The sequence below is a fragment of the Dromiciops gliroides genome, chromosome 6, assembly GCF_019393635.1.
Source record: "Dromiciops gliroides isolate mDroGli1 chromosome 6, mDroGli1.pri, whole genome shotgun sequence".
Lineage (NCBI taxonomy): Eukaryota > Metazoa > Chordata > Mammalia > Microbiotheria > Microbiotheriidae > Dromiciops > Dromiciops gliroides.
Window position 1 is genome coordinate 207,830,630 of NC_057866.1, and position 26,468 is coordinate 207,857,097.

The following is a 26,468-nucleotide window of genomic DNA, read 5'->3' on the forward strand; positions in this document are numbered from 1 at the left end:
TACAAAGAGGGTGGTCAACATATCGAAGAGCATAGAGGCCTAAAACACAAAAGTCCAATGGATTTGATAATTTATTGATCAGATGATCCCTAATGACTTTACAGAAAATGGTTTTAGTGGAATGATGAAGATGGAAGCCATCTTGTAAAGGATTTAGGAATGAATTGGCAGTGAGGAAAAGGAGTGCATACTATTCCCTTTAAGAGTTTGGCAGTGGGTTTTCAGTGAAGTTGATAGAGATTCAAAGGGAACCAGACTTCTGGGGGGGCACCCCTCAAAAAACAGCAGATAGAAATAACAAAGAGAGGAAAAACAACTTAAATATCCACAAGAAAATTAAAGTCAATCAAAATAGGATATGACCAAAGCAAAATGCTGATATAATAAAAAGAATATAGAACAAAGAAATTCAGCTAAAATATCAGAAGTAGGGCAAATAAGAGAGAAAAAAAGATGCGATCTCTCTCTCTCTCTCTCTCTCTCTCTCTCTCTCTCTCTCTCTCTCTCTCTCTCTCTCTTTCTCTCTATTCCCAAATGGCTAAAGAGCCATCCAAAGAAAGTAAGCAATAAAAATCAAAAGAACAAAGCAAAAAAAGCAAAAAGGGAGGGGGTGGGGGATAAAGCTAGAATTAAAAAGCTGCTAAGAAAAAGGGATTAGGAGTAAATTATGAAGAAAATGATTGATATGGAATCTAAATTGGAAAACCTGAATCAACAGAATCAACCAATAACAGACCCAAATCACTGCTTAAAACAGAGCAAATGGAGAAAACACAGGCATAGAACATAACTAACTTATTCAAAGATTTGGGAAATGTGAAAATTTAGTGGACAGGTAGGTGACACAGTGGATAGAGTGTTGGGTCAGGAGTCAGGATGAACTGAGTTAAAATCTGGCCTTTGATACTTACTAGGGGTGTGACCCTGGGCAAGTCACTTAAACCTGTTTGCCTCAGTTTCCTCTGTAAAATGAGCTGGAAAAGGAAATTTCAAATTGCTCCAGGCTCTTTGCCAAGAAAAACCCCAATGGGGTCACGGAGTTGGACACAACTGAAAAATGACTAAAAAAAAATTGTCAATGAAAGAGAGACTTAGATCTAGTTTGCTGGAGTAGCAGGTAAAGTTAAGGGTTCTGTTTTTCAGTATAAGGAAAAATTGTTCATGTTTATAGGCAACAATTGAGCATCCAGTTGGTAGGGAAAGAGTGAAGATGCAAGAAAGGGGAGGTAATTGATGGAGCCAAAACGTAGAGGAAGCTGGAAGAGTGACAATTTGCAGCACAGAGTCTGGCCTTGGAAAGGAAGGAACAAAGATTTTGAGGAGTTGAGGAGTTTAAGGAAGTCAGAATCAGATCTTAGAAGTGGAGGGAGCCTTCAGGGGCCATATAGTCCAATCCAGAAGGAATGTCTCTAACAAATGATCATCAAACGAGTCACTGACCCCAGTTTGGCATGACCTATACCAGATTTATACAGCTCTGATCTTACATTGAGCTGAAATCTGGCTCTCACAATTTTTATTTTTTGCTCTTAGATACATTGGGTGTACCGGGTAGAGGTGCAGTGGGGTGCATTCCAGACACAAGAAATAGCTTGTACAGCAGCACTGAAAAAGGAGATGGCCTATCACTTGTGAGCAATAGCAAGGCCAATTTGGCCAGATCATACTGTATATGAAAAGGAGCAATAAGACGAGTAATCTCAAAGGCAGGCTGGAGTCAGGTTGTGAAGAGCACTAGATGTCCAATAATTTACAAGATTACCTTTTTTTTTTTTGGCGGGACAATGGGGGTTAAGTGACTTGCCCAGGGTCACACAGCTAATAAGTGTCAAGTGTCTGAGGCTAGATTTGAACTCAGGTACTCCTGACTCCAGGGCGGGTGCTCTGTCCACTGCACCACCTAGCGGCCCCTACAAGATTATCTGAGAGGCAATAGGGAACTGCTGCTCTCCTGGACTTTACTGTAGTCTCCAGATACTCATCTTCCTGCAAGATCTCATCCACTCTGAAACATTCCTTGTGGTAGCCGCTGCCCCCAGGGCCTCTCCCGCCCTCTGGAGAGGGCAAAGGGTGGACAAGCTTCCCAGATCTTCCACTTCAGGAGGGTGCCCGGGACAGTCATCTAATGAACTACCATCGCCTACACGATTTCATCATGCCCCTGTACCAGATGCTGTCTCCTCCGCCCTTCCCACCTTCTTTTGGTATTGTTCTTCCCCATTATATTCTCAGCTTCTTAATAGCAGGGGGGGAGGGGGCTGTCTTTTACCCTGTTTTGCATGCTTAGCACTTAGTGTAGCCTGGCACATCGTAAGGTTTAATGAATGTTTATTGACTTGACTGCAGGACTTAATGAGAAAGGGGGTGACACGGTGCTTCAGGAATATCACTTTGGGAGGTGACCCCTCCTCAAATCACCTCGTATTCATTTTCATATTGTCTATGGGTGCATGTTGTTTCCACATTAGAATGTAACCCCCTTGAGAACAGAGGCCGCTTCGTGTTGTCTGCATCCTCTTGGTTTTTTTTGTTTTTGGTGAGGCAATTGGGGTTAAGTGACTTGCTCAGGGTCACACAGCTAGTAACTGTCAAGTGTCTGAGGCTGGATTTGAACTCAGGTCCTTCTGAATCCAGGGCAGGTGCTCTATCCACTGTGCCACCTAGCTGCCCATCTGCATCCTCTTATTCCATTCATTTTACGTAAAGATTGTTTGATGTGAACAGAGAGGTCTGAAAAGGATACATTGCAAAAAAGGGACTGAGTTCTCAAACCTCCTCATGAGATGAGCGCCATCTTAAAGATTCTCTAAATGATATTATTTTTAGCTCTGTTCATCCACTTGACTTAAGTTATCGCTTTAACTGTTCCTCAAAAACCCTGTTCAAGTCCATTCAAAATGGAAATGAGACAAAGCAGAGCTGAGAGATGACATTTCCTCTCTTCTTTGGTGACATCTTCAAGGCCCTTAGCCTCACTTACCTGCTGGCTACAAACTACAAGATATTTCACCGCACAACAGTAACTTCATACTTTTAAAAGATTACAAACAGAATTGAGATGGAGGAGGAAAAACCCTTCTGGGAACAGGCCCCAGGCAGCTAGGCTTCATCTTGCTTCCAGCTCCACCTCTGACCCTCTGGCCCCTGCAGGGGCACTTCCCAGCCCTTGCCAACTTTTCATCTCCCTTTTATTCCCCCATTACGATGTAAGCTGCTTGAAGGCAGGGACTGTCTTTCTTTTCTCTTGTGTTTGTATGCTGGGGTGTATGGGGTGTTCAAGGAGTAGTGCCTCTGGCGTGAGGGCTGCTCATCCACCTTTGGTTTCTACTTAGCACTCAACTCCCAGCTGGGGTTCTAAGAAGCAGTAGCACGCACAACAACCACACCCAGGGAAGTGTTTAGGCAGATGGGCTAAATCAAGTTGAGGATAACTAACAGGACTCAAACTTGATGGTGAATTGGAGGGGGAGGGCTCTACCCCAAGCACGTGAAGACTAGCCCTGGTGGAATGAGTGAATGAGAATGATTTGTTTCAATGGCCATGAACGTGGCTGAAGCAGGAACTGTAGAATATTTAGAGCTTGGTGAAGACACCTAGGTCGTGCACTGCATCTTGGGCCATTGCCAGTTCTCTTGACTTCTGTTTTGCCACTGGATGTCAATGACCGCAAGAGAGAATGAGGCTGATGACTTTGTGCCACTCTGCCTCACTTAAATCCAAATCATGCAAGAGTAAGACATAACCCTGTAATGTCATTTGTATGCCTAATACTTAGCACAGGGTCAGAACATGGTAAGCACTTAATAAATGCTTACTGCTTCCTTGGAGGGCCTAGAAACTAACCAGTACTAAGCAAAATAAACAAAAAAAACCCTCAAACCCAACAATGGCAGATAAATAGGAATTTATTAAAATTAATGTCTTCAACAATAAAAAAATTAAAGGAGATTAAGGCATCTTTTACTCCATTACTGTGTATCCAGTAAGGATTTTTTTTAAATACAAGAGAGCACATCTGTACAAAATTATTTCCAATGCATTAGGCAGAACTGTTTTATTTTTTCTTAATGTATATATTATGAAAAACTCATGTTTAAGCCTCTCAATACATCAATATTGAGAAAAATATAATTTAGATTTATCTGTGAGAAGATAGCAGTTCTCTGGGAAAAAAGCAAAACAGGGAAAGTAACTTCATACAAATGTCAACTACGTGGAAAGAGAAGCAATTTAAACATCAGTAATTCAAGGGAACGAACACATGAAGGCATAAATAAAGTGACAAACCTACTCATCTAGACCGTGCTGTCAAATCACTTCACTCTTACTATTCACTCCATTGAGATGAGGACTTGCAAAGGGTCTGCTTGATAAGCAGCTTTATTCTAGGCTTTAATTCCCTTAGAAAAAGTCACCCCCTAGAATAAGACAGTATAGACTAATACTGCATATGTCATTATGTACTCTTCTTGATATCTGATCATTTATAATGCTGAACAGGCTTCTGAAAGGACACTGAACATTCCTGGTGGTGCGTTTTACCTTCCTTTAAGGCAAATTTGTGAGAATGATGAAATACCAACAAATCTCTGCATGAATTTGGGATCTAATTACTTAGGAAACATACAAAAACTTAGGTTTCATAAAATGCCACTTCAATAGAAGAGTACTGGAAAAAAAACCCAAACATGTTGACTTCAGTTTACTGTCTTAAAAAGACGGTGTTTCTTGTATCAAGTTTCTTTCATTATTCATCATCTTTAGAACCAGTTTTGCTTAACTATAAAAAGAAAAGAGAAATAGTAAGTTTAAGCTGTTACATTTGCATTACATTATTTCAGCTTCATATCAAATTGAAAACATTTTCACTTAATATAATTGGTAACAAAGTTTACATATTCTGAAAGCTCTAATTTATTTGCAACTGTCCAAACTTGAGACTTTTAAAAAAACATTTAAAACTACAGGGTTCACTAAATGTTAAATTATAACTATCAACAGAAGGCAACATAAAAGTTACCTCTGAAACCGACTAACAAAAATACTGAGTGTGCAAATACAGGATAAAAGATGAAGTATTCAGAAATTATCTTTTTTTTTTAATGGCAAAGTATATACAAGTGTTTCCAGACTTATCAACAGACTCCATTATAGTACCACGGGTATCAGAGTTAAAAATTGGGGAACTAGGGACAATTTATAGATTCAGAACTGTGAGGAGAAGCTATGAAGAATACCAACGCTTTAGGGGAACAGACCCCACTCCTTCCTCATATTCTTTCATTTCCTTCTGCCAACCCTGCCAGAAATTCTACTGGTCTCCTTTTGGTTAATAAGCATTTTCTTTTAAAAAACACAAATACCTTTGGGAGGCCTGAGGACCTTTCAGACTACTTTCCTTGTAACATTTAAACTAAAGGGTTGTGAATTCTGATTAGGAGAAAGGATAAAACAATTTGGGAGACACGAAGCATTCAGTTGTGGGGATATCCGCAACATAACAGCAAGAGGAGGCTGGGAAGAAAGGCACTGAGAAATGAGAGTGGTACTGAAAGGTGTGAGGGTGTTAAGGACATCTACTTAAAAATGCTATTTGGTATGCTTCCATTCAGGCTCAAAATTGCTATGATGATCAATCAAGGCATCTTTAACTATACACGGTTAAATTTAACTTCTTTATATAGTTAGGTAGTAAAAGAGGCAGGATCAGGACACTGGTTTAAATGATGCTCAGCATGTTCCGCTCTGTATAAAGGGTCAAAGCTTCAAGTTGAGAAAATGTACAGTCAAATTCAACACAAATATTCTAAACCAGACCTAAACATGAGCCATTCCTCAGGTTTTTGTAGGCATCATAAAAGAGATGGGAGGAAGTGTTTTTCAAATGCGATTCATCAGCAGTCTGGAGCAGGAAGGGGCAAAATTATCCATTTCCAGATCCTGAAGCAAAGCAGGGGATGGGGCTATAGTGAGATGAGCGGCTGTAGCAATTTGTGCACCTGTATGCAAAGGAGATTTTCCCCATTCTTCTAAGGGAGGGCAGCTAGGTGGTGCAGAGGATGGAGCACTAGACTTGGAATTGGGAAGACTCATACGCGAGTTCAAATGCAGCTTTAGATACTTACTAGCTGGGTGACCCAGGCAAGTCGCTTAACCTCTGTCAGCCCTAACCTCCTCCATTGTAAAATGGTGGTAATAAGAGTACCTACCTCCCAGGGTTATTTTTGGGATCAAGTAAAGTGATATTTGTAAAGTGTTCCCTGGCACATAGTAGGCACTTAATAAATATGCTTATTCCTTCCTTTTCCCTCCCCATGTTACTCACTCTCCTTAAATGCTACATAACAGGCAAACCTTTCTATAGATTTGTCATTGCTACAAAGTAACTGTGAAGTAGGACAAAAAACACTTAAAGATACTTACATGCTGAATGTATACAAGCATCAGACACCAGTCAAATCCAAAGGTTGTTAGGGAAGAAAATAAAAAAGAGGTTACATATAAGTTTCATTATAATACCAATAACTCCTGACATTAAGGTATCGTATTTAAGTAACATACCTTAACTACATCAACCCAGTTCCAGCCTCGTGGAAGTTCACCTTTGTGATCTACAGAATTAAAAAAAGAAGCATTTTCAAGATTAAAAAAGCAAACTTTTCTAATACACAAATACTAAGAACAAACCCCACATTGCTATGTAATCAATTTTTATTTTTATTATTTTTTTAGTGAGGCAATTGGGGTTAAATGACTTGCCCCAGGTCACACAGCTAGTAAGTGTTAAGTGTCTGAGGCCGGATTTGAACTCAGGTACTCCTGACTCCAGGGCTGGTGCTCTATCTAGGGCGCCACCTAGCTGCCCTGCTATGTAATCAATTTTAAAGTAGACAGGTCTGCCTGTACAAAAATATTTATAGCAGCTCTTTTCTGGTGGCAAATTAAAACTGAGGAGATACCCAGAAATTGGAGAATGGCTGAACAAATTGTGGTATGTGATTATGATGGAATACTACTGTGCTATTATAACAAATGATCAACACAATGTTTTCCGAAAAACTTGGAAAGACTTACATGAGCTGATACAAAGTAAAACGTACTGTGTACAAAGTAGCAGCAATACTGTAAGATGATCAGCTGTGAATGACTTAGCTATTCTCAGCAATACAATGTCCAGGACAACTCTGAAGGACTTGTGATGAAAAATGCTATCCATGCCCAGAGAAAGAAACAATTAAAGCATACTTTCTTTTTGTCCAAGTTTTCTTTCACAACATGACTAATATGGAAATGTTTTGCATAGCTACATATGTATAACCTATATCGGACTGCATGCCTTCTTAGTGGGGGTGGGGAGAAGGAGGAAGGGAGAGAATTTGGAAAAGTCTTAAAAATGAACATTAAAAATGGTTTTTACATGTAATTGGAGAAAAATAAAATAATAAATTAAAAAATCCTATCCCATAAGAATCTCAAATTAAACTAGTTTAAGACAACACAAAAATTAGAGCACTACAGGCTACACTAGCCTTTTAAAAAATTTCATTAGTAATTGAATGTACAGTTCTTGGTGAATTGAACGTAATTATAACTTTAGGTTTGTAAAAGAAAGATGATCAAATATCCCTTTTTACAAGTTTGTTCCTTTTTCATTCAAGACTATATACTTCCTCTATGTGAAACACAAAGGCAAAATGCCCAGTGTGGGGAGAAAAAAGTAATTTTATTGTTTATATTTGTGACTAAAAGCTGACGTTTGAGAATACGGTGAATAGGATATTACTAGTGTGTAATTCATGAGGAAGCTAGGTCTATTAATAACAACTCCGAGCAAAGGAGGACTATTAACTTCAAAAATAAAAATATCCTCAACATTTTTGTTGCATAATTGATAGTGTATGTTAACATAAGGAAATAAATTTTACTATAAAAAGCACTATTCATTTTTGAGGTCACATAATTGTGTTCAATAAGCATGAATAATAAAAAAAATCAGTAACATTTCTTCATTGAACTGTGGGCATATTTCTTGTTTAATCTTCAAATTTCACATAAGTTGTGTCAATTTTACAGGCAGAAAAATTGAGGCAAAGACCTACTCATAAAGAATAACAAAAATGCTACTGGGGTTTTAGTTCTAGATGTTTATGTCTTCCCATACCCCTCAAATCTAATACTTCATTTGGTCCACAGAAGTTTAGCTGCTAACTTTTCTACCCAGAATTCTGGGAATGCTTCCTTTAAGGTAGTTCCAAGTCAAGAATATTCACGACACCCAGCAAAAGTTGTTTTGGCATCTGTCAGAAGACAGAAATACTCACTTTGAATTATGTCAGCCAGGACTATGAAAGCCTAGTTTATGGTTGCTCTGGAGAGCTTGTTATGACCATAATAAGAGGCCTGGATACCCAGTTTCCTGGCCTCTTCTTTCCTTAGTACATATGGCAACTCCTCAACCAATCTAGACTTCTGGGAACCGTCTGGTATATCCAAACAGTGCCAAATGGCTTAGAAAGAAGTCTCTATTGGGGTAGAAAATCAACCCTCTCAAGAACCAAAGGGTGTTCAGCCATGAGGCTCACCAATGGCTTAGCTAATGCATGGTAAGACTTTCAAGTGAATTCTCTATAGCTGCTAACTTTTCATTCATTGTCTCAACAGCTGCCAAAGATGAAACATAGGTGTCAATTTTACTGCTACAGGGCTGGCCTTACTGCTAAGGAGATCACAGGAAAATGCCGGAAACTAGTGATGTTACTCAACTGTACCCATTCATTTCCCAGACAAACTCATATAGGCTTTTTTCTATCACTAACATAAATAGATTACAAACATGAAGAAACAGAAGTTTCCAAAGGAAAGAATGAACAAGCAAAATATGGAAGGTGCCTTCACACCATTTTCCTAATGCACACCATGCTAAAACTATCCTGGCCAACTTGAGTTATGGTTACTATGACATTCACTCACCTGATTCTCAAATAGCAATATTTAGTGATGAAATATTAGTAATAATAATCACCAAATTCATACTTGTGGCCCAAGGCAGAATCTAATCCTAAAGCTCCAGAAAGAATATTCTGAAACAAATATTATTAAGCACCCACATAATCATAGTATGAGGCAGTCAAAAGTAGGATTAAAAACCCTGGTGGATCTAACACTCAGCAGTACAAACCTGTCTTGTCTGCCAGCTTCCGTTTCTGGGTTTTTGAAAGCTGTTCTTTTTTATCTTTTTTCTTACTTGAAGGAGCAGGATTAGGAGTTTCAACTGAAATAATATTGCTTATTGATGTCTGAAAAGAAAAAAATTCACAAACTCTTAGAGCTTAGTATGTATGAAGTAAGCTATAAATGTCTAGTTCCTGAAATACGTCAACTGTCTTAATATTAAATTGATAAAGTGAATATTCAAGATTAAAGTTATCTTCTATTAAATATATAGTATCAGTACATTGCTAGAACTTAATAAAACACTGTGTTCAAAGGGCTGCTATATAATAATTAAACTGTTATGGTAGCAAAGCATGCAGAAAATAAGAGGTTTGTATGTTTTCCAGGGTAGATGCTAAGGGCAATTCACTTATTACAACTCAGAATGTTTAACATGGGTTTTAAAAAATGCACACAATCAAGCCATCAAGAACCTATGATTATACTTATTTGTCCAGATCTTCCCAGTTCTCTCTCTAACCAATGAAAAGGATCTTTTTTCTGACACTGTAGTCATTGTCAGAGAGGACATTTTGAAATACAAAACTGTGGTACTATGGCCTTGGTCTAAGAGGAGACAGAAAGCAGAAGTTACAGTCCCTTTCCTAATAGCCTGATTAGGAAAATGGTATATAATTCAAGTGTTAGATGTAATGTGGTATGAACATTACAGTGGTATCAAAAGACACATGTTTTAAGTTCTGACAGAAATCTTTTTCTAAGACTCTTTTGTGGTAGTCAAAACCACTTTTCTGTTCAATGAAATCTCAAATCGTAACTTAAGGATGAATTATGGTAAGCCTATCTGTAACAAGAAATACCATATGAAGCACTTAAAAGCAAAACATTAATACTGTCAACAACAGGACACATCCCTAACTCAAAAGTGAACCAATACTTTAAAGAAGGTACCACTAGGGGCAGCTAGGTGGCATAGTGGATAAAGCACTGGCCCTGGATTCAGGAGTACTTGAGTTCAAATCTGGCCTCAGACACTTGACACTTAGCAGCTGTGTGATCTGGGCAAGTCACTTAACCCTCATTGACACAATAAAAAAAAAAAAGAAAAGAAAAGAAGGTACCACTATATGTGATGGTGATGGAATATTACTATGTTATAAGAAATGACAGGGGGCAGCTAGATGCCACAGTGGTTAAAGCGCTGGCCCTGGATTCAGGAGGACCTGAGTTCAAATCCGACCTCAGACACTTGACACTTACTAGCTGTGTGACCCTGGGCAAGTCACTTAACCCCCGTTGCCCCGCAAAAAAAAAAAAGAAATGACAAGCAGGATGATTTCAGAAAGGACTGGAAAGACTTGTATGAATTGATGTATATTAAAGTGAGCAGAACCAAGAGAACATTGTGCACAGAGACAGCAATATTGTTTGATGAAGAACTGTAAATGACTTAACTATTCCCAACAATACAATAATCCAAGACAATCCCAAAGGACTATTGATGAAACATACTATCCACCTCTAAAGAAACAATTGATATTGATGGAACACAGATTGAAGCATACTATTTTTCACTTTATTTTTTTCTTTTATTAAAGTTTTTTTGTACAAAATGATTAATATGGTAATGTTTTACATAAAAAAAGAAAGTACCACTGAACTAAGTAATGTGTTGGTTTTTTTTGGGGGGTGGCGCAGGGTAATGAGGGTTAAGTGACTTGCCCAGAGTCACACAGCTAGTAAGTGTCAAGTGTCTGAGGCTTTACCCACTGTACCACCTAGCTGCCCCTGAACTGAGTAATGTTTTTTTCTATTTCTCCAAGATAATTTAAATAAAGCTTTTTAATAGATACATCAGAATTTTCGCATGCCTCAATGGAGCCAAATGAATATGGAGGGTATCGAATAATTCTGGTTACTGATATCTTTGTTTCTGTGTGAAACTGAAGATTATGATGTCTAACTTTCCTAATTGATTGTAAAATTTATTTGCATCTTAAATTTGACCCAGAGCTTTTTGCAAAATAAAATCCTGGGGCATTTAAATGGAGGAATTAGGAAAAGCTACTATAAGGGCCCAAATGACATGCTCACCGTAGAATTAACAGGATGATGATTCTCCATGAACTGTTCTTTATTGTCCTTGGCATATTCAAACAATGTATATGTCATTGCAGTTCCAAGATTAACTTCGACTTCCTCCTGTAATTTAGCCAGAATACTTTGCTTTACAGCTGATGATCTAGAACATATATTTTTAAAAGAAATTAAAAGGGAGTAGGAAAGTAAAAGGGAGAGACAAATGAAAAAAGTAAATGAAAATCACTTACATGGTATTGTTGAAAAAAGCATTCATAGATATGATTGGGGCTGTTTGTGGATATGTTTCAGTCCAAGAAACTTCTATTAAGAAGGCTTTGGGATCACCATTTTCACCTATCTAAAGGAAAGGAAAATTTTAAATAGAAAATAGTTACACATGTTACAAAAATTTTATTTAAAATGACAGATTATTTTCAATACTAGTACAAACTATAAATTTAACAGTTTTTAAAAAGTCTTTTTGTAGTAGTCAGGACCAAAGTGGACCCAGGAGCTTTGACTGAGCTCATTCCCAGTCTGTAGGAGCTTTGGTAGTTCTGGTTTCAGAATTTAGGACTTTGTATATGTGCCTGATTTCTACAACTATAGTGGGACCTCCTCTAGGAGGGGTCTTATGTCAGCCATATAGTGCCAAGGCCTAGTATACGGCAGGAATTTTACAAAATGTTTTTTAAAAATGTGGGAAAACTTGGATCAAAAATCCACTAATGACAGAAAAAGCTTTTTTTCTGCCATTATTTCCTGCCTATCAAACCACAAGATTTGATAAGCTTTGAAAACGTAAGATAATGAGAAACTCAGGTTAATCAATTTTTCATCTTCTGTATTCTTTGTTCAGCTCCAGGGAAGATAAAAAACATTCATTACACAGTACTTTAAGTTTTACAAAAGATTATCTTCAACACCTCTATGAATTAGTGAAAATATTATCCTTACTTTAAAGATGAGAAAACTGAGGCTCTGGAAAGCTAAAAAACTTGCCTATGACAAGGGTAGTCTGAAGTAGTAATCAAACCTGTTTCCTGAACTAGTGCTCTATCCATTACACTCTATTGGCAATTAAGTGCACAAGAAGGAAAAGGCAAATAAACAAAATGGAAAACCCACAAGCCAGAATATCAAGTACTAAAGAAATTAAAATTCACTCATTCCTTAAAGAAAGTTAAGAAATTTCCCCAAAGACTTATTTGTTATGCCTCCATTTTCTAATTACATTATTATTGTTCCTCATACTTTGGTCAAATTTTTATTACTGAATGGGAAATTTGGGGGAGATTTCCAAAACATTGCTTTATTATCACTAGCAGTGACTATAGTATAAAGTTCATACTTTTAGTTTGACATTCAAGGGTGTGCCACAATCTCTCCAGTCTCCCTTGACACCACTCAAATACACAAACCTCTTTTCTAGCCAATCAGAATGTTCCTCTTTTACTCTATGCAAGCAACAAGCCTGTACTGCTGAACTTACCTTTCCACTTCACCTGTCTTTCAAGCTCAGTTCAAGTTCTTAGCCCTAGGTGAAGCCTTCTCTAACTGACCCTGCCCACAGCAGTATAGGGTGGACCAAAAGTATAGAAGCGGTCTAATATTTTAATAACTTTTTGAAAATTATTTTTCCTTTATTTCCTATATATACTATACATAATGCTATGGTATTGTAAATAAAAAACAAAAAAAGTAAAGGAGTCATTAAATATTCATGACTTTGTGACTTTTGGTCCACCCCGTAGTTTCTCCTTTCTGGGAATGCCCTGTAGCACTTAACTATATATACCAAACCCTCTGGTTTTATCATTCGCTACCTAGGCACTTGGTGTTGCTACAGCTATTAAGTCCAATCTCCCCAGCTCAAATGTAAGCTCCTTAAGGACTGGCACTGTGTCCATAAGCTTATTCTTAGGATGCCATTTGCTAAAGATAAAGAACACCCTGCTTTAGCATAGATGCTGGTTATGTTCCAGCAAAGCCATAGTCCAGTGGTTGTTAGGGTTAAGTACAGAGAAGATATGAGCGCTGTAAAGTATAGAAGGGCAGTCAAGCATATAGTATCACTTGAGGAAAAGGTAAAAACTCTAAAGCAAACAAATGCTGTTTACCTTTTTTGCAACTACCTAATGAAAATTCTGAGTACTGGACAAGGTCTTATTTCCCTAAACTAAGTAAAATAGTTTTCAAAAAATGTGGTATAAATATTCTAGGAAAAAATTATTGCACCTCTCTATTATAAGAAGTTGGACATGTGTGACCCTGGGCAAGTCTCTTAACCCTTGCCACCCACCAAAAAAAAAAAAAAAAAAGAAGAAGTTGGACAAATGGAACGTATAAAGGAAAAGTAAAAAAACTGGGAAATCAATTTTGAGAAAATATCAGTGACCCCTTTACTATAGCATGGTATATTGGAAAGAAAGTCATCTCAAGACAGTCTTGGTTGTAGTCCCAACTCTGTCACTAACTGGATGTATAATTCTGAACAAACTGCTTAACCTCTTTGGTTTCTGTTTTTTCACTTATAAATTGAGGGTATTTGTTGTTCAGTTGTGCCCAACTCTTTGTGACCCCATGGACCATAGCAAGGCAGGCCCTTCTATTCTCCACTATCTCTCAAAGTCTGTCCAAGTTCATGTTTGTTGTTTCTGTGATACTATCTCTCCATCTCATCTTCTGCCATCCCTGTTTCCTGTTGCCTTCCATCTTTCCCAACATCAGGGCCTTTTCCAATGAGTCTCATCTTCTAATTATGTGGCCAGAGTATTTAAGCTTGAGCTTTAGTATTTGACCTTTCAGTGAATAACCTGAGATCATTTCTTCAAATATTGACTGATTTGATCTCCTTGATATTCACGGGACTTTTGCTCCAGCACCACAATTCAAAAGTGTCAATTCTGGGGTGTCCAGCTTTTCTTATAGTCCATTTCTCAAAGTCATATTCCTACTAGAAAAATTACAGCTTTGACTATCTGGACCTTTGTCGCCAAGGTGATGTCTGTTTTTTAGTATGCTGTACACGTTTGCCATAGCTTTCCTTTCAAGTGGCAAGTGTCTTCTAATTTCATGGCTAAATTGGCTATCTGCAGTGATCTTCTGAACCCATGAATATAAAATTTGACACTGTTTCCATTTCTTCCCCCTTTATTTCCCAAGAAGTGATAGGACCAGTTGCCAACATCTTAAGTATTTTTGGATGTTAAACTTCAAGTCAGCTTTTACACTCTCCTCTTTCACCTTCATCAAGAGGCTTAATTCCACTTCACTTTCTGCCATAAGAGTGGTATTGTCTGCATATCTGAGATTGTTGATATTTCTCCCAGAAACTTTTATCGCAGCTTTTAATTCAAACAGCTTGGCATTTTGCACAATGTACTCCACATATAAATTAAATAAATAAGGTACTAATATACAGTCTTGTCATATTCCTTTTTCATCTTAAACCAGTCAATTATTTCATGTTTGGTTCTAACTGTTGTTTTTTGGCCTTCACACAGGTTCCTTGGGAGAAGGAAATGGCAAACCACTCCAGTATTTTTGCCAAGAAAATCCCATGGACAGTACTAAAATGATAAAAGAGGTGATACCAGAAGATGAGCCCCTCAGATTGGAAGGTGTTCAAAACATTACTGGGGGAACAAGTATAAGTGGCTCCAGCACTAATGAAGCAGCTGGACCAAAGCCAAAAGGAAGGCTTATCTTTGGATGCATCTGGTGACAAGAGGTAAGTCTGATGTTATAAGGATCAATATCACATAGGAACCTAGAACACAAGATCTATGAACCAAAGTAAGCTGGATGAGGTCAAACAGGAGGTGGAAAGATTAAACATAGACATCTTGAGTGCCAGTGAACCTAAAGGGATGGGAATGGGTAAATTTAATTCAGTTGACCACTACATATACTACTGTGGGCAAGAATCCCTTAGAAAAAAATGGAGTAGCCCTTATAGTCAATAAACAGATGAGAAAAGCAGTACTGGGGTATAATCTCAAAAATGAGGGTATTAGACTACATGATATCTGAGGTCTCTTCCAATTTCCAAATTCTAAGAATCTATTACAATAAAAATTTTAAAAGCTAACTCTGATTAAAAAAATTTGTTGAATATTCAAAGATATGATTTACCTTAGGAATTAAAATACTTCATGTCATAAAGATGAAGGATTTTAAAATTCTTAAGTCTTCTAAGAATATGTGCTACAAATACGTACATCAATTTAATTTAATTTATTTAAAAAATTTTTTTGGCTGGGCAATGAGGGTTAAGTGACTTGCCTAAGGTCACACAGCTAGTACGAGGCAAGTGTCTGAGGCCAGATTTGAACTCAGGTGCTCCTGAATCCAGGGCTGGTGCTTTATCCACTGCGCTACCTAGCTGCCCCACCCCGCCCCCCACATCAATTTAAACAGACACAAATGACTAGATTGATAAAACAAATACCAACATTTCAGCAATGACTAATTTTTTGCTGAAAAAATAATTGAATAAACATTTAGAAAAAGGAAAAAGTTTCTGCCCTTAAAGAGTTTTCATTCTAATGGACGAGGCAATAAACACATAAACAGGCTTAGAGAAAATAAATACATATAGGGCACAAAACTCAGAAGGGAAGGCAATAAAAAAAGATCACATTCATATTTTGTGTCTTACCCTATATTGAAATGAAACTGGACTTAGTTCTCGGAAACTTTCATCGCCTTCATAAATAGAACGCAAGGCCTCCAGCTCCATCTAAAAGGAATGAACAAAATGAGCCTTGTCTTGGAAACACAAGGACTTACATTTTTGTGTAAATTTACTATGTTGAAGTTATGTCAGTTACCATACCCTAAGAAACATTATGAACTCAATACAAAGCACTACGAAGAACTGGGGGATGAAAACATATTTTTAGATGTTTTGCCATCACTTTCATCAGGCAGTTTGGATATGAAGAACTTTTTAAAGTCACGTACTGCCTGCATTCTCATACCATTATATACTTATATTATGCATTATATATAATACTCATATCATTACAGATGAAGAAAATAAGGCTTACTAATTCCCTTTCTTTTTTCATTTTTTCAGGGCAATGAGGGTTAAGTGACTTGCTCAGGGTCACACAGCTAGTAAGTGTCAAGTGTCTGAGGCTGAATTTGAACTCAGGTCCTCCTGAATCCAGGGCCAGAGCTTTATCTACTGTGCCACCTAGCTGCCCCACTAATTCCCTTTCAAAGCTGCTTATGCAAAGAAAGAATATTTTTGAGAGTTCAACATTTCCTAGAGAATTAAATAGATCATTTAAAGAGACATGTTTTAGACTTTCCAAAAAATGTAGGTGATGGGGGAGGCAAATATGATTTTATTAATATAGAGAATAAGTTGGTACCATCTCTAAAATTGAAGTTTTTTTTGAGTTGCCTCATTAATGATAGAGCTTGAACTTCTCCCCCCAACAAGTCCCCAAAAGTCTTTTAAAAATATCACCACAGCAGAAAAATCTATCTTATGCTAAGTCACTGTGACTGAAATTTCTTTATTTTCTCAAAGTGGCATTGTCCACCCCCCCCCAAAAACCCCTTTAAGTTGAAACATAATTCTGCAGCCTCAGACATTTGACACTTGCTAGCTGTGTGACCCTAGGCAAATCACTTAACCCTCATTGCCCCGCAAAAAACCCCCAAAACAAACAAAAAAAGAAACATAATTCTGTTTGGGTGTGCCTGCAGGTGCCTACTTCCCACCCACTGGACAACAGCAAGACAAGTTGGGTGTACCAACAAGCTATTTTGGTGCCATGCTGGTCCAACAAGTCTTTATTTTCCCCCAAACAAACGTAATTTATTCAATAATTTTAATAACTGTAACTGGCAGGCAGAGAGGGACCTGAGTCCAATTTGATTCCAAGTCCCCTTAGGATATAAAACATAAACAAATATTATGTGTCATATGAAGACTAGTGATCACCAATTTGGTGCCTTTCAAAAGGAATCCCAAAGTACACTGAAGAACTAGCTCATAGATGGCTGAGCACCAAGGGGGAGGTGGGGTAGGTGGATGGGTGGGGAGACTACTCACTAATCAATCCTAAATCCATACCTGGCTCCTTCCCCAGTTCTTCGGCCCCGCCCCCACCTCTTTCTGACTCCTCCATCTTTCTACATAAAGCAGCCCTTATTAAACACCCTACTAAGTGCAAAGACAAGCAAAAATGGCTCCTGCCCCCAGGGAGGGAACACCAAACTCCATGGCTCTGCCCACCCCTCATCTGGGTTCCTCGAAGTCATCGAGTCCGGCCCCTCGCCCTTATTTTACAGGGTTCCAGCGAGGACAAGGGATTCAATTCAATGAGCCACCAGTCCGGCCCGACAGTAGGTCGGATTGCTCCCCACTAGAGGTTGGGTTGGGGGTGGGGGGAGAAGGGGCTTCGAAAGGAGGCGCTGGGGGCTTGTCGTAGGCGCTTAATAAATCCCACTTAGCTAGGAGAGGCAATGTTGGGGATCGGGGGAATTCAGGCTGAGAAGGATGTCCCCGCCTCCTTCCGGGGCACCCACGGGACAGGGGACTGCTCCCCGCTCTTCCCCCTCCCCCTTGAGGAGGGGTCCTACCTCCTGGTCCTCGTTGGCGCTCATCGTTCCGGCAGCAAGGTCCCCCTCCTCGCGACGGCGAGACAGGAGGCTGGGGGTGGGAGGAGGAAGCGGCCAAGGCGGGGGTCAGCACCCAGAGGCCGGAGCCCCCCGCGCCGCCACCTGGCCGCACCTCAGTCCGGTCAGCTCCTTGCCCAGCCTAGCCCCGGCACACCAGCACGCACGCGCGCGCTCGCCCGCCGCCCTCTCCTCCCGCGTCGAGCCCCTCGCGCCGAGGCCACAACGCGCGTGCGTCACGCGCTACGCTGCTCCGGCTCGCAAGGTCTGGGAGCGCCGAGCAAGCCGAACAGCTCCAGGGGCGGAGAAGAGGCGAGGGAGTGGGCGACGGGAATGGAGGAGTCCTCCTCGCGCCCCGCCACTCCTCTCCCATTGGTCCGCTCCCTAGAAGCGGAAACTGCTCCCCCTCTAACCCCAAGCTCCTTGAGAGCAACAGGAAGGGGCGGGGCCTCAGGGGTCGGCCGAGGGCGTGGCCCCGCCTAGTTCCGCGTTAGCTTCCTGGGTGAGAGGGGGCGGGGATGGCGAAGTCGGTCGGGCGCCGCAGCTGAGTCTGGGGGCTGAAGGGGCGGCTGTGGCGATTGATCCGCGCTCGGTGACTCCCCCACCTCCCTCCTCTTTCCCTGTCCGGTGCGGGTCACGGCAGCGGGGGCCCCCGGAGCGCTGAGGTACGGGGCTGGGGCCGGACGCGGCGCCCCCCTCCCCGGGTTCCAGCCCTCAGAGGCCGGGCGGGCGGGTGAGGGCCGCGGCCTCCGAGGGTTCGGGCGCCGGAATAGTGGCAGGGGCCTGGGACGGGGGAGTTCTCCCTCGTCCTTCTTTCCTCAGCGAGATCGCTTTCGGGCTTGGCTTCACATCCAAGCTCAGCCTCTTCCGAACTGCCCTGCCCGACCCTCCGGGCCTCAGTTTCCTTACCTGTAAAAGTAGGGCATCGGGCAGGACCTACGGGTACTTAGCCTCTCTTGTGTCGTGGAGCCCTTTGGCCGACTGACGAAGCCGCCGGACCTTCGTACAGTCAGTCAACAAGCATTTCTTCGGCGCCAGGAGTTACCTGGGCCAAGCCCGGCCTTTTGCCGAGAAGGGAGCTTGAGCACCGCCGCCTAACTGTGGATACGGATTTCTCCGTATGGGGCCGGGACGAGGACGCGGACGTGGGACACATTGTAAACATGACTGGGGCGCCGATGAGCGCGTAGTCAGGCTTGCCTCAATGTTCTTTTTCTCTGGTCTGGTTTATCCGATCCAAAGTCATCTTCAGCGGTGTGGAGGTGATAGATACACCAGACACGGGGGGAATAAATACTAGTAAGCACCCCCGCTCTGAGGGAGCGCAGAGAGGAGGGCTGGAGGAAGGGGTAGTCACGGCGAGCTCGTGGGTGGAGGAGATGAGGCGAAAGCTCACCTGTCAGAGCCCCCGGGGGTGCCGGGGGTAACCCTCGTTTTTGAGAACTGCCACTGGCTTACACGTTTTCTTCGGTTTTACCAGGCTGGGGAGGCTTCAGGGTGCTTATTCAGCTCAGTTCAGTTCCCAGGACATTGATTAGAAATCCTATGTGTGCGTGCATCATGCTAGGGACTGGGCGGGATGGAAAGCTCAGATGAGTTTATAGTGTATTAAAGGGCTCTGGATTCTTACTTTCAGCTTTCATCTCAGCAGTATATAATAAATCACACACATCAGCTCATTTTTGTCCTATAGATTCTTGTACCTGTCTTTTATTAGATATAAAGCTTTTGAGGGCAGGGACTTTGTTTTTATTTGTATCCCAGGTGCTTAATAAATGTTTATTGACTGACTGATTCTTCCATCAAACTTCTCTATAGTCGCAGGTCTTTTATTTTAGGTCTTCCATATTCTGTGTGTACCAGTGTGATGCTCCTAGTTCTTCTTACTGTACGACTAACCTCCTTTCTACTTATATGCACCATACTTCGTTGTATTGCCCTGTAGGTCACTCACAGTTTTGATTCTTTGGAGGTTGTGGTGTTTTATGACTTGCTGCCTCATAGCATTAGCAAGAAAATATTGGTACTAAAAAAGGTTTTTATGTCACAGCAGCTCGGAATTGCTTGATAGCGACCTGTAGTTACCCAAATGCAATCCAACAAGCTCTTCTTAAATTTTTAGCTGAACTGATATAATACAATACATAATAACCAACAATAGCTAACATTTATAAAGTGTTCTGTGTTTTTCAAAGTTCGTTCTTTCTATCTACCTATCTATCATCTATCTATCTACCTACATATCTATCTATCTAATCTGTCATCTATCTCTTGTTTTTCTACAGCTACCCTGTAAGTTACCTGTCATTATTAGCCTCATTTTAAAGCTTATTAAACTTAGACTGAGATTTGTGATTTACTTGGCATCATACAGCTAGTTTCTGAAGTAGGGTTTGAACTCAGTTCTTCCAGACTGCAGATTCAGCTCTATACACCATTGCAGAGTTCAGCTACACCTGTTGTACTGGTTCATGATTTTTGTACCAGTGGATATCTAGCCACACATTTTTCACAATAGGTGGTTTTCCATTTGGTCTTTCCTGTGTGTTTTGCTAGGTTTATCATTTTTGACTGGAGACTTTACAAGTATTCTTAGGCATAATACAGCTAGCACAAGTAGCATCTACAGATAGGAGCATCTGATGGATATTTATCTAAAGGGAAACTCTTCCTTTTGGACTCTGTATAGGGCATAAACCATAGGATCATAAGATTATAGATTACTGCTGGAACAACCTTTAGAGATCATCCGCCACCCTCCCCCCACTTCCTTACTTTATAGGTTGGAAAACAGAAGCAAAAAGGTTTATGTGGCTCAGCTGAGGTAATGTAGATAGCAAATATAAAGTTCAGATTCGAACCCAGGTGCAAAGCTAGCCTGTTTTCCATTGTGCAACTAACCTTTCCCTGCTTGATGCCTCTTGTTGATCATCATTTGCAGTTTCATTTGTATAGGGAACTAACTCCTCTCAATAAGGAAATTCCCTTTACCAATGCACTTTTAGTCTTAGAGAGTTGTCTGGGGTCACTGACTTGTACAGTCATAGAGCCAATATGTGTTAGGTGCATCCTTGAACCCAAGTCTTTTCTCTTGATCTAAGTCCAGGTCTTTATCCACTATATCTTGTTCTTTTCTCATATATCATCCATATAATTTTTTTTTTTGATGAGCATATAAATCATTCTGAGATTTTTAAAAAGTAAACATAAAAGTTAGTAGTTGCTAATGTCTTCTTGGTTACCTTTTTGGGGTAATAATCCTGTCTAGTTTTTTCTTAATCTTGTATTATTTTCCACTTTTGGAGAGTTTAAATTGATGGCTCAATGCTTCCAAAATTGTACTGTCTCCAACACAGATTTCTACTTTGTGACATGATTTGTTTGATCTAGTTGATTTTCTGGCTGACTTGATTTTTTTTTTTAGTGCTATTTCTTCTTCCTCATATAGTAGTACACTGAGATACTGGAATTAAATAATGGAGTTGTTTTTGAGGGAAAGATGATAAGCTTAGTTTTGAATGTGTTGACGTTGAGCTATGTATACAGGTAGAGAAGTCCTTCCGATTTGTGAGGATGTGAAACTGGAACGTGGGAGAGCTCCGTTATGAATCTGGCCGTCATCCTCATAGAGGTGACTGTAAAGGAGATTGCCAAGGGAGATCACATAGATTCCCCCCCCCCCCGAACAAAAAGGAGGATGGAGAACAGAATGTGGGGGAGCAGTCACCTTTGGGAGGTTGGGAAAGGATTAGGAAGTTAATTGGAGAGGTAGCTTGTTAGTGAAGTGAATTCAGCGTTATTTTTTTTCATCTACAGACCCAGCAGTCTTAGAAAGTTCGTAGATTATGATTATCCAGAACTGATGATTAGTAGTTTGGGAACAGCAGGGGAGAGAGAGAGAGAGAGAGAGAGAGAGAGAGTGTGTGTGTGTGTGTGTGTGTGTGTGAATTCTAAGGTGAATTCATTGCTAGTGAATCATTAAAAGTGGCATACCATGGGGTCAGAGTCGGATGGGGAGACATTAAGATACAGTTTTGGGAAAAGACAGGTCATAATGAGAGTAAAAGGTTGACTCTCAGTGGGGGAGTGGGAGTAGTAGAAAGATTGGTTGTGGTTATGGTCCAAGAGTATAATTTTTTTAAAGTTCAGTCTTGGGTTCTAGACTTCATGTCTAGCCCTTGAGACCAGGGCTCACTTACTATCCTCAGAGCCACCCAAATCCTACCTGGCTGCTTCTCTTCGATTCACCTTCTTAAATTCTGCTTTCTGTTCTCAGGGTGCATAACCTTGGGATTCCCGCCCCCAGTCTAAACATGTCCTAATAACTATTCTGTTATAACATAGTCTTTTCCTTTCCCACAGTTTCTCTACTATCTTCCATTGGCACTGACTTGCTATTCTGATGATCATGTATATAATGTTTAGTTATAAGTGCAGTAAATAACAAAAACTTCAAAATTACAAATTATTTTTTAAAACAGAAATTTAAAAATGCATAAAAGAACAGAAAAGCTAGAATCACAAACAAGTAGGATGGCTTTGAAAGTTAAATATTAAATTTATTATGTATTTTGTGTAATTTAAAATTCTAAATGTGGGTTCTAATCTGTTCCCTCAGTTTTGGGGGGGAACTGACTAAAATCACTGATAAACGAGTTTAGGTTTTTTAAGGGTTTATTGAAAAATAGTAAAAGAAAAAGAAAGATTGAGAACAGATTTCCTATAACCTGGCAATCCTAGACTTCCTAAGCTCCCACTTCTGAAGTCCTCTGCCACCACTCTGATCTCTCACACCAAAAGAGGAAGCACTCTCTTGATAGCATCTGCTTCCTCTTTCATGTTCCCCTCCCAGAAATGGGAGGTTCTTCAAGCTGATTGGCTAGTGTTATTCAAATTCATTGGTTCACTGGACCCGAAGGTGGTCTCAATGTAAAGTTCAAAGTTTTTAGCTTCTGAGAACAATACCTTCTTAAGTACCCTTAAGTACCAGCCAGATGTACTTAGAATCTAGTAAGCAGTCAACAGTCAGTCGCCTTATCCAATTCAGTCAGTTTAAATCAGTGTCCAGGTGGGCAGCTGAGTATCTGCTAAATCTCATCCATCACATTCCATTATTTTGACACAATTTGTTTGTTTGTTTGTTTTGGTGAGGCAATTGGGGTTAAGTGACTTGCCCAGGGTCACACAGCTAGTAAGTGTCAAGTGTCTGAGGCCGGATTTGGACTCAGGTACTCCTGAATCCAGGGCACTGTGCCACCTAGCTGCCCCATCTTGGCACAATTTAAAAGAAAAATTATATATAAAAGATTCTGTTTCATGCATAATCCTCTTCTGTTATATTGTGTCTATAGAAATGCCCATTTTATTTGGTGTTTGTTAAGTTTAGAATAAAAAAAAACTTCTATTATAACATAACCCTTTCTGATGTATTCTACCTAGTACAGATGAATATGTTCTTTAGTCTGTATCTGTGTATAAAGCATACATACATAATTTGGTCCTTCCAGGAAAGCAACAGTAGATCTTCCTTTTCTCCTACATTATTAGTGGTCATGGAAGATACTTTGAGTCAGAGAATTTCGAAATGTATACGCTTGAACTGACCCCCAGGAGTTTCTTTACATATCCTACCCTTCACGTATAATTGTGCAGGCTTTACTGTTTGTTGTTTGGTTGTTTTCAGTTATGCCTAACTCTTTGTGACCCCATTTGGGGCGTTCTTGGCAAAGATAGTGGAATGGTTTGCCATTTCCTTCTCTAGCTCATTTAACAGATGAGGGAACTGAAGCCAACAGCATTAAGTGACTTGCCCAAGGTCACATCTCGTAAGGGTCTGAGGCTGGATTTGAACTTAGGAAGAGTGCACTTTATCTACTGCACCACTGAGCTACCACTAGAGCTTTACATAAGGTATATCCCATTCTACTCCAGGAGTTATACATGGTAGAGTAACTATCCTGAGGTCAGATAGGTAGGGGCAGAGCTCTAGTTTCAAACCAGGTTCACTGACACCAAATCTAGTGTTTCTTCTGCTAACCCTGTTTTGGAAATAGCACTGTGTTGGTTAAGTCAGGAGTTACACAATTAAGAGAAGATCCCTATCTCCACAGAGCATACATTCCAGTAGAAGGCTATGATGCAAAAGTAATTATAATACAAAATAATATATGAGAGATGAACAAAGGTTCTAAAAGGATGAGTGAGATTGGGAAGTGTTCCAAGCATAAGAAATAACTTTAGCAAAGGCATGAAAACAGGAAAGTGAGGGGGTGTTCCAGTCTCTAGAAGTAGTCCAACAGCATTAAGCTGTAGTTCTCAGACTTTTTGGATTCAAGACCTCTTTATGCTCTTTCTTTCTTTCTTTTTTTTTTTTCTTTTTTTTTTTTTGCAGGCAATGAGGGTTAAGTGACTTGCCCAGGGTCACACAGCTAGTAAGTGTCAAGTGTCCGAGGCTGGATTTGAACTCAGGTACTCCTGAATCCAGGGCTGGTGCTTAACCACTGCGCCATCTAGCTGCCCCCCTCTTTATGCTCTTAAGAGTTAGTGAGGACTCCCCCAAAAGTTCTTGTGTATGCAGGTTATAGCTATTAATATTTACTCTATTAAAAACTAAAACATTTTGGTATTATTATAAAAATAGTTTGGACCTTGCAGACCCCATGAAAAAAGCAGGGGTGTTTGGATCATATCTGGCATAGAGCGCATGGAAGAGAATAATATGAGGAAGTTGAAAAGGTAGAGAGGTGCCACATTGGAGAGCCTGGAACTCTAGCCCAAGGAGTTTCAGCTTTGATAAGTAGGTGACAGGAAGCCTTTAAAAAGTTTTTGGCAGATTTGGAATTATGCCCAAAGGGCGATAAAGCTGTGCATACCCTTTGACCCAGCAATCCCACTTTTAGGTCTTTTGCCCAAAGAAATCATGGAAGGGGGAAAGGGACCCACATGTACAAAAATATTTATAGCTGCTCTTTACGTGGTAGCAAGGAATTGGAAGTTGAGGGGGTGCCCATCAATTGGGGAATGGCTGGACAAGTTGTGGTATATGAATACAATGGAATACTATTGTGCTGTAAGAAATGATGAGCAGGAAGAGTTCAGAGAAACCTGGAGGGTCTTACGTGAGCTGATGATGAGTGAGATGAGCAGAACCAGAAGAACATTGTACACAGTATCATCAACATTGAGTGTTGACCTACTGTGATGGACTATATTCTTCTCACCAATGCAATGGTACAGAAGAGTTCCAGGGAACTCATGATAGAAGAGGATCTCCAAATCCAAGAAAAAAAAAGAAAGAAAGAACTGTGGAGTATAGATGCTGATTGAACCATATTATTTCTTTTGTTTTGGGTGCTGTTGTTTTTTTTTTCTATTTTGAGGTTTTGCATCACTGCTCTGATTCTTTCTCTTGTAACAGGATTAATGCAGAAATAGGATTAATGTTATTATGTGTATATATATGTGTGTGTATATATATATCTATATGTATATGTATAGATATATATAGATATAACCTATATCAGATTACCTGCTGTCTAGGGGAGGGGGGAGGGAGGGGAGGGAGGGAGGGAGAAAAATCTGAAAGTGTAAAGCATGTATAAACAAAAGTTGAGAACTATCTTTACATGTAACGGAAAAAATAAAATATCTCAAAAACAAAAAACAAAAAAACAAAAACAAACAAAAAAAAAGTTTTTGGCAGAAAAGTTACAAGGTCAGATCTAGGTACAAGGCCTCTAGGTAGCCCAAAGCTGAATTTGGAAATGGAACTTCATGAGTTTCCTTATCTGTAAAAATGGAGATAGTAATAGCACCTACCTCACAAGCTTTCTGTGGGAACCAAAGAAGATAACATATATAAAGTGTTTTGCAAACTTTAAGGCACTACATAAGTGCTAGCTGTTATTTTTCTTTGCATTCTTTGTTTGTCAAGTGTTAAGGAGATGAATGAGATGATCTCTGAGGTCCACCCAATTCAGTAAATCCTATGATCTAGCCTAAATTTTTTTTAGACATGTATGTTCCTTGTGTTTAAATGTCCTGTTGTTGTTTAGTTGTCTTAAGTCATATCTAACACTGTGTGACTTCATTTGGCCTTTTCTTGACAACTACTTCACAGTAGTTTGTCATTCCCTTCTCTTGGTCATTTTATAGATGAGGAAACTGAGGCAAACACAGTTAAGTGACTTGCCCAGTAACACTGCTACTACGTGTTTAAGGCTGGATTTGAACTCAGGTCTTCCTGACTCCAGGCCTGGCACTCTCTCCACTGTGCCAGGTACCTGCCCAGATGTCCTTTGCTTTTTTTACAGTTTATGTTCCTGTAAAGTTGGATCTCAAAATCTCATTTTAAAGAGTGCTAGAAGGTCTATTACTATATTATTTAATAGTACCTTAATTTAACTCTATGTGTATCTTTCTATTTCAAGATATTTGTTGGATTCTGATTTCTAACTTATTCTGCTATCCTCTCCTATTTTATAGATGAGTTTGTTCCATTCTCATTCACAGTTATACTTGCTAACTATGTATTTCCTTCTCTTCTATTTTTTTATATATTTTTTCTTTTTTT

General features: G+C 39.9%; 2 protein-coding genes across 2 annotated transcripts in view; one reads left to right on the forward strand and one right to left on the reverse strand.

The window, feature by feature from the left end:
- Positions 1-3,894: 3,894 nt before the first annotated feature.
- RWDD4 (RWD domain containing 4) lies at positions 3,895-18,058 on the reverse strand. Its single transcript, XM_043970410.1, has 8 exons — positions 17,861-18,058; positions 15,921-16,001; positions 11,506-11,615; positions 11,270-11,417; positions 9,180-9,297; positions 6,563-6,612; positions 6,425-6,427; positions 3,895-4,781 (listed from the first exon to the last, which is right to left on the reverse strand). Exons 1-8 carry the CDS (start codon positions 17,882-17,884, stop codon positions 4,749-4,751), a joined length of 567 nt encoding a protein of 188 aa, XP_043826345.1. The 5' UTR covers positions 17,885-18,058; the 3' UTR covers positions 3,895-4,748.
- A 327-nt stretch (positions 18,059-18,385) lies between these two features.
- TRAPPC11 (trafficking protein particle complex subunit 11) overlaps positions 18,386-26,468 on the forward strand; it is a 76,570-nt gene continuing 68,487 nt past the window's right edge. The window contains 1 exon segment of the mRNA XM_043970411.1: positions 18,386-18,561. The gene's annotated coding sequence lies outside the window, so the exon portion shown is untranslated.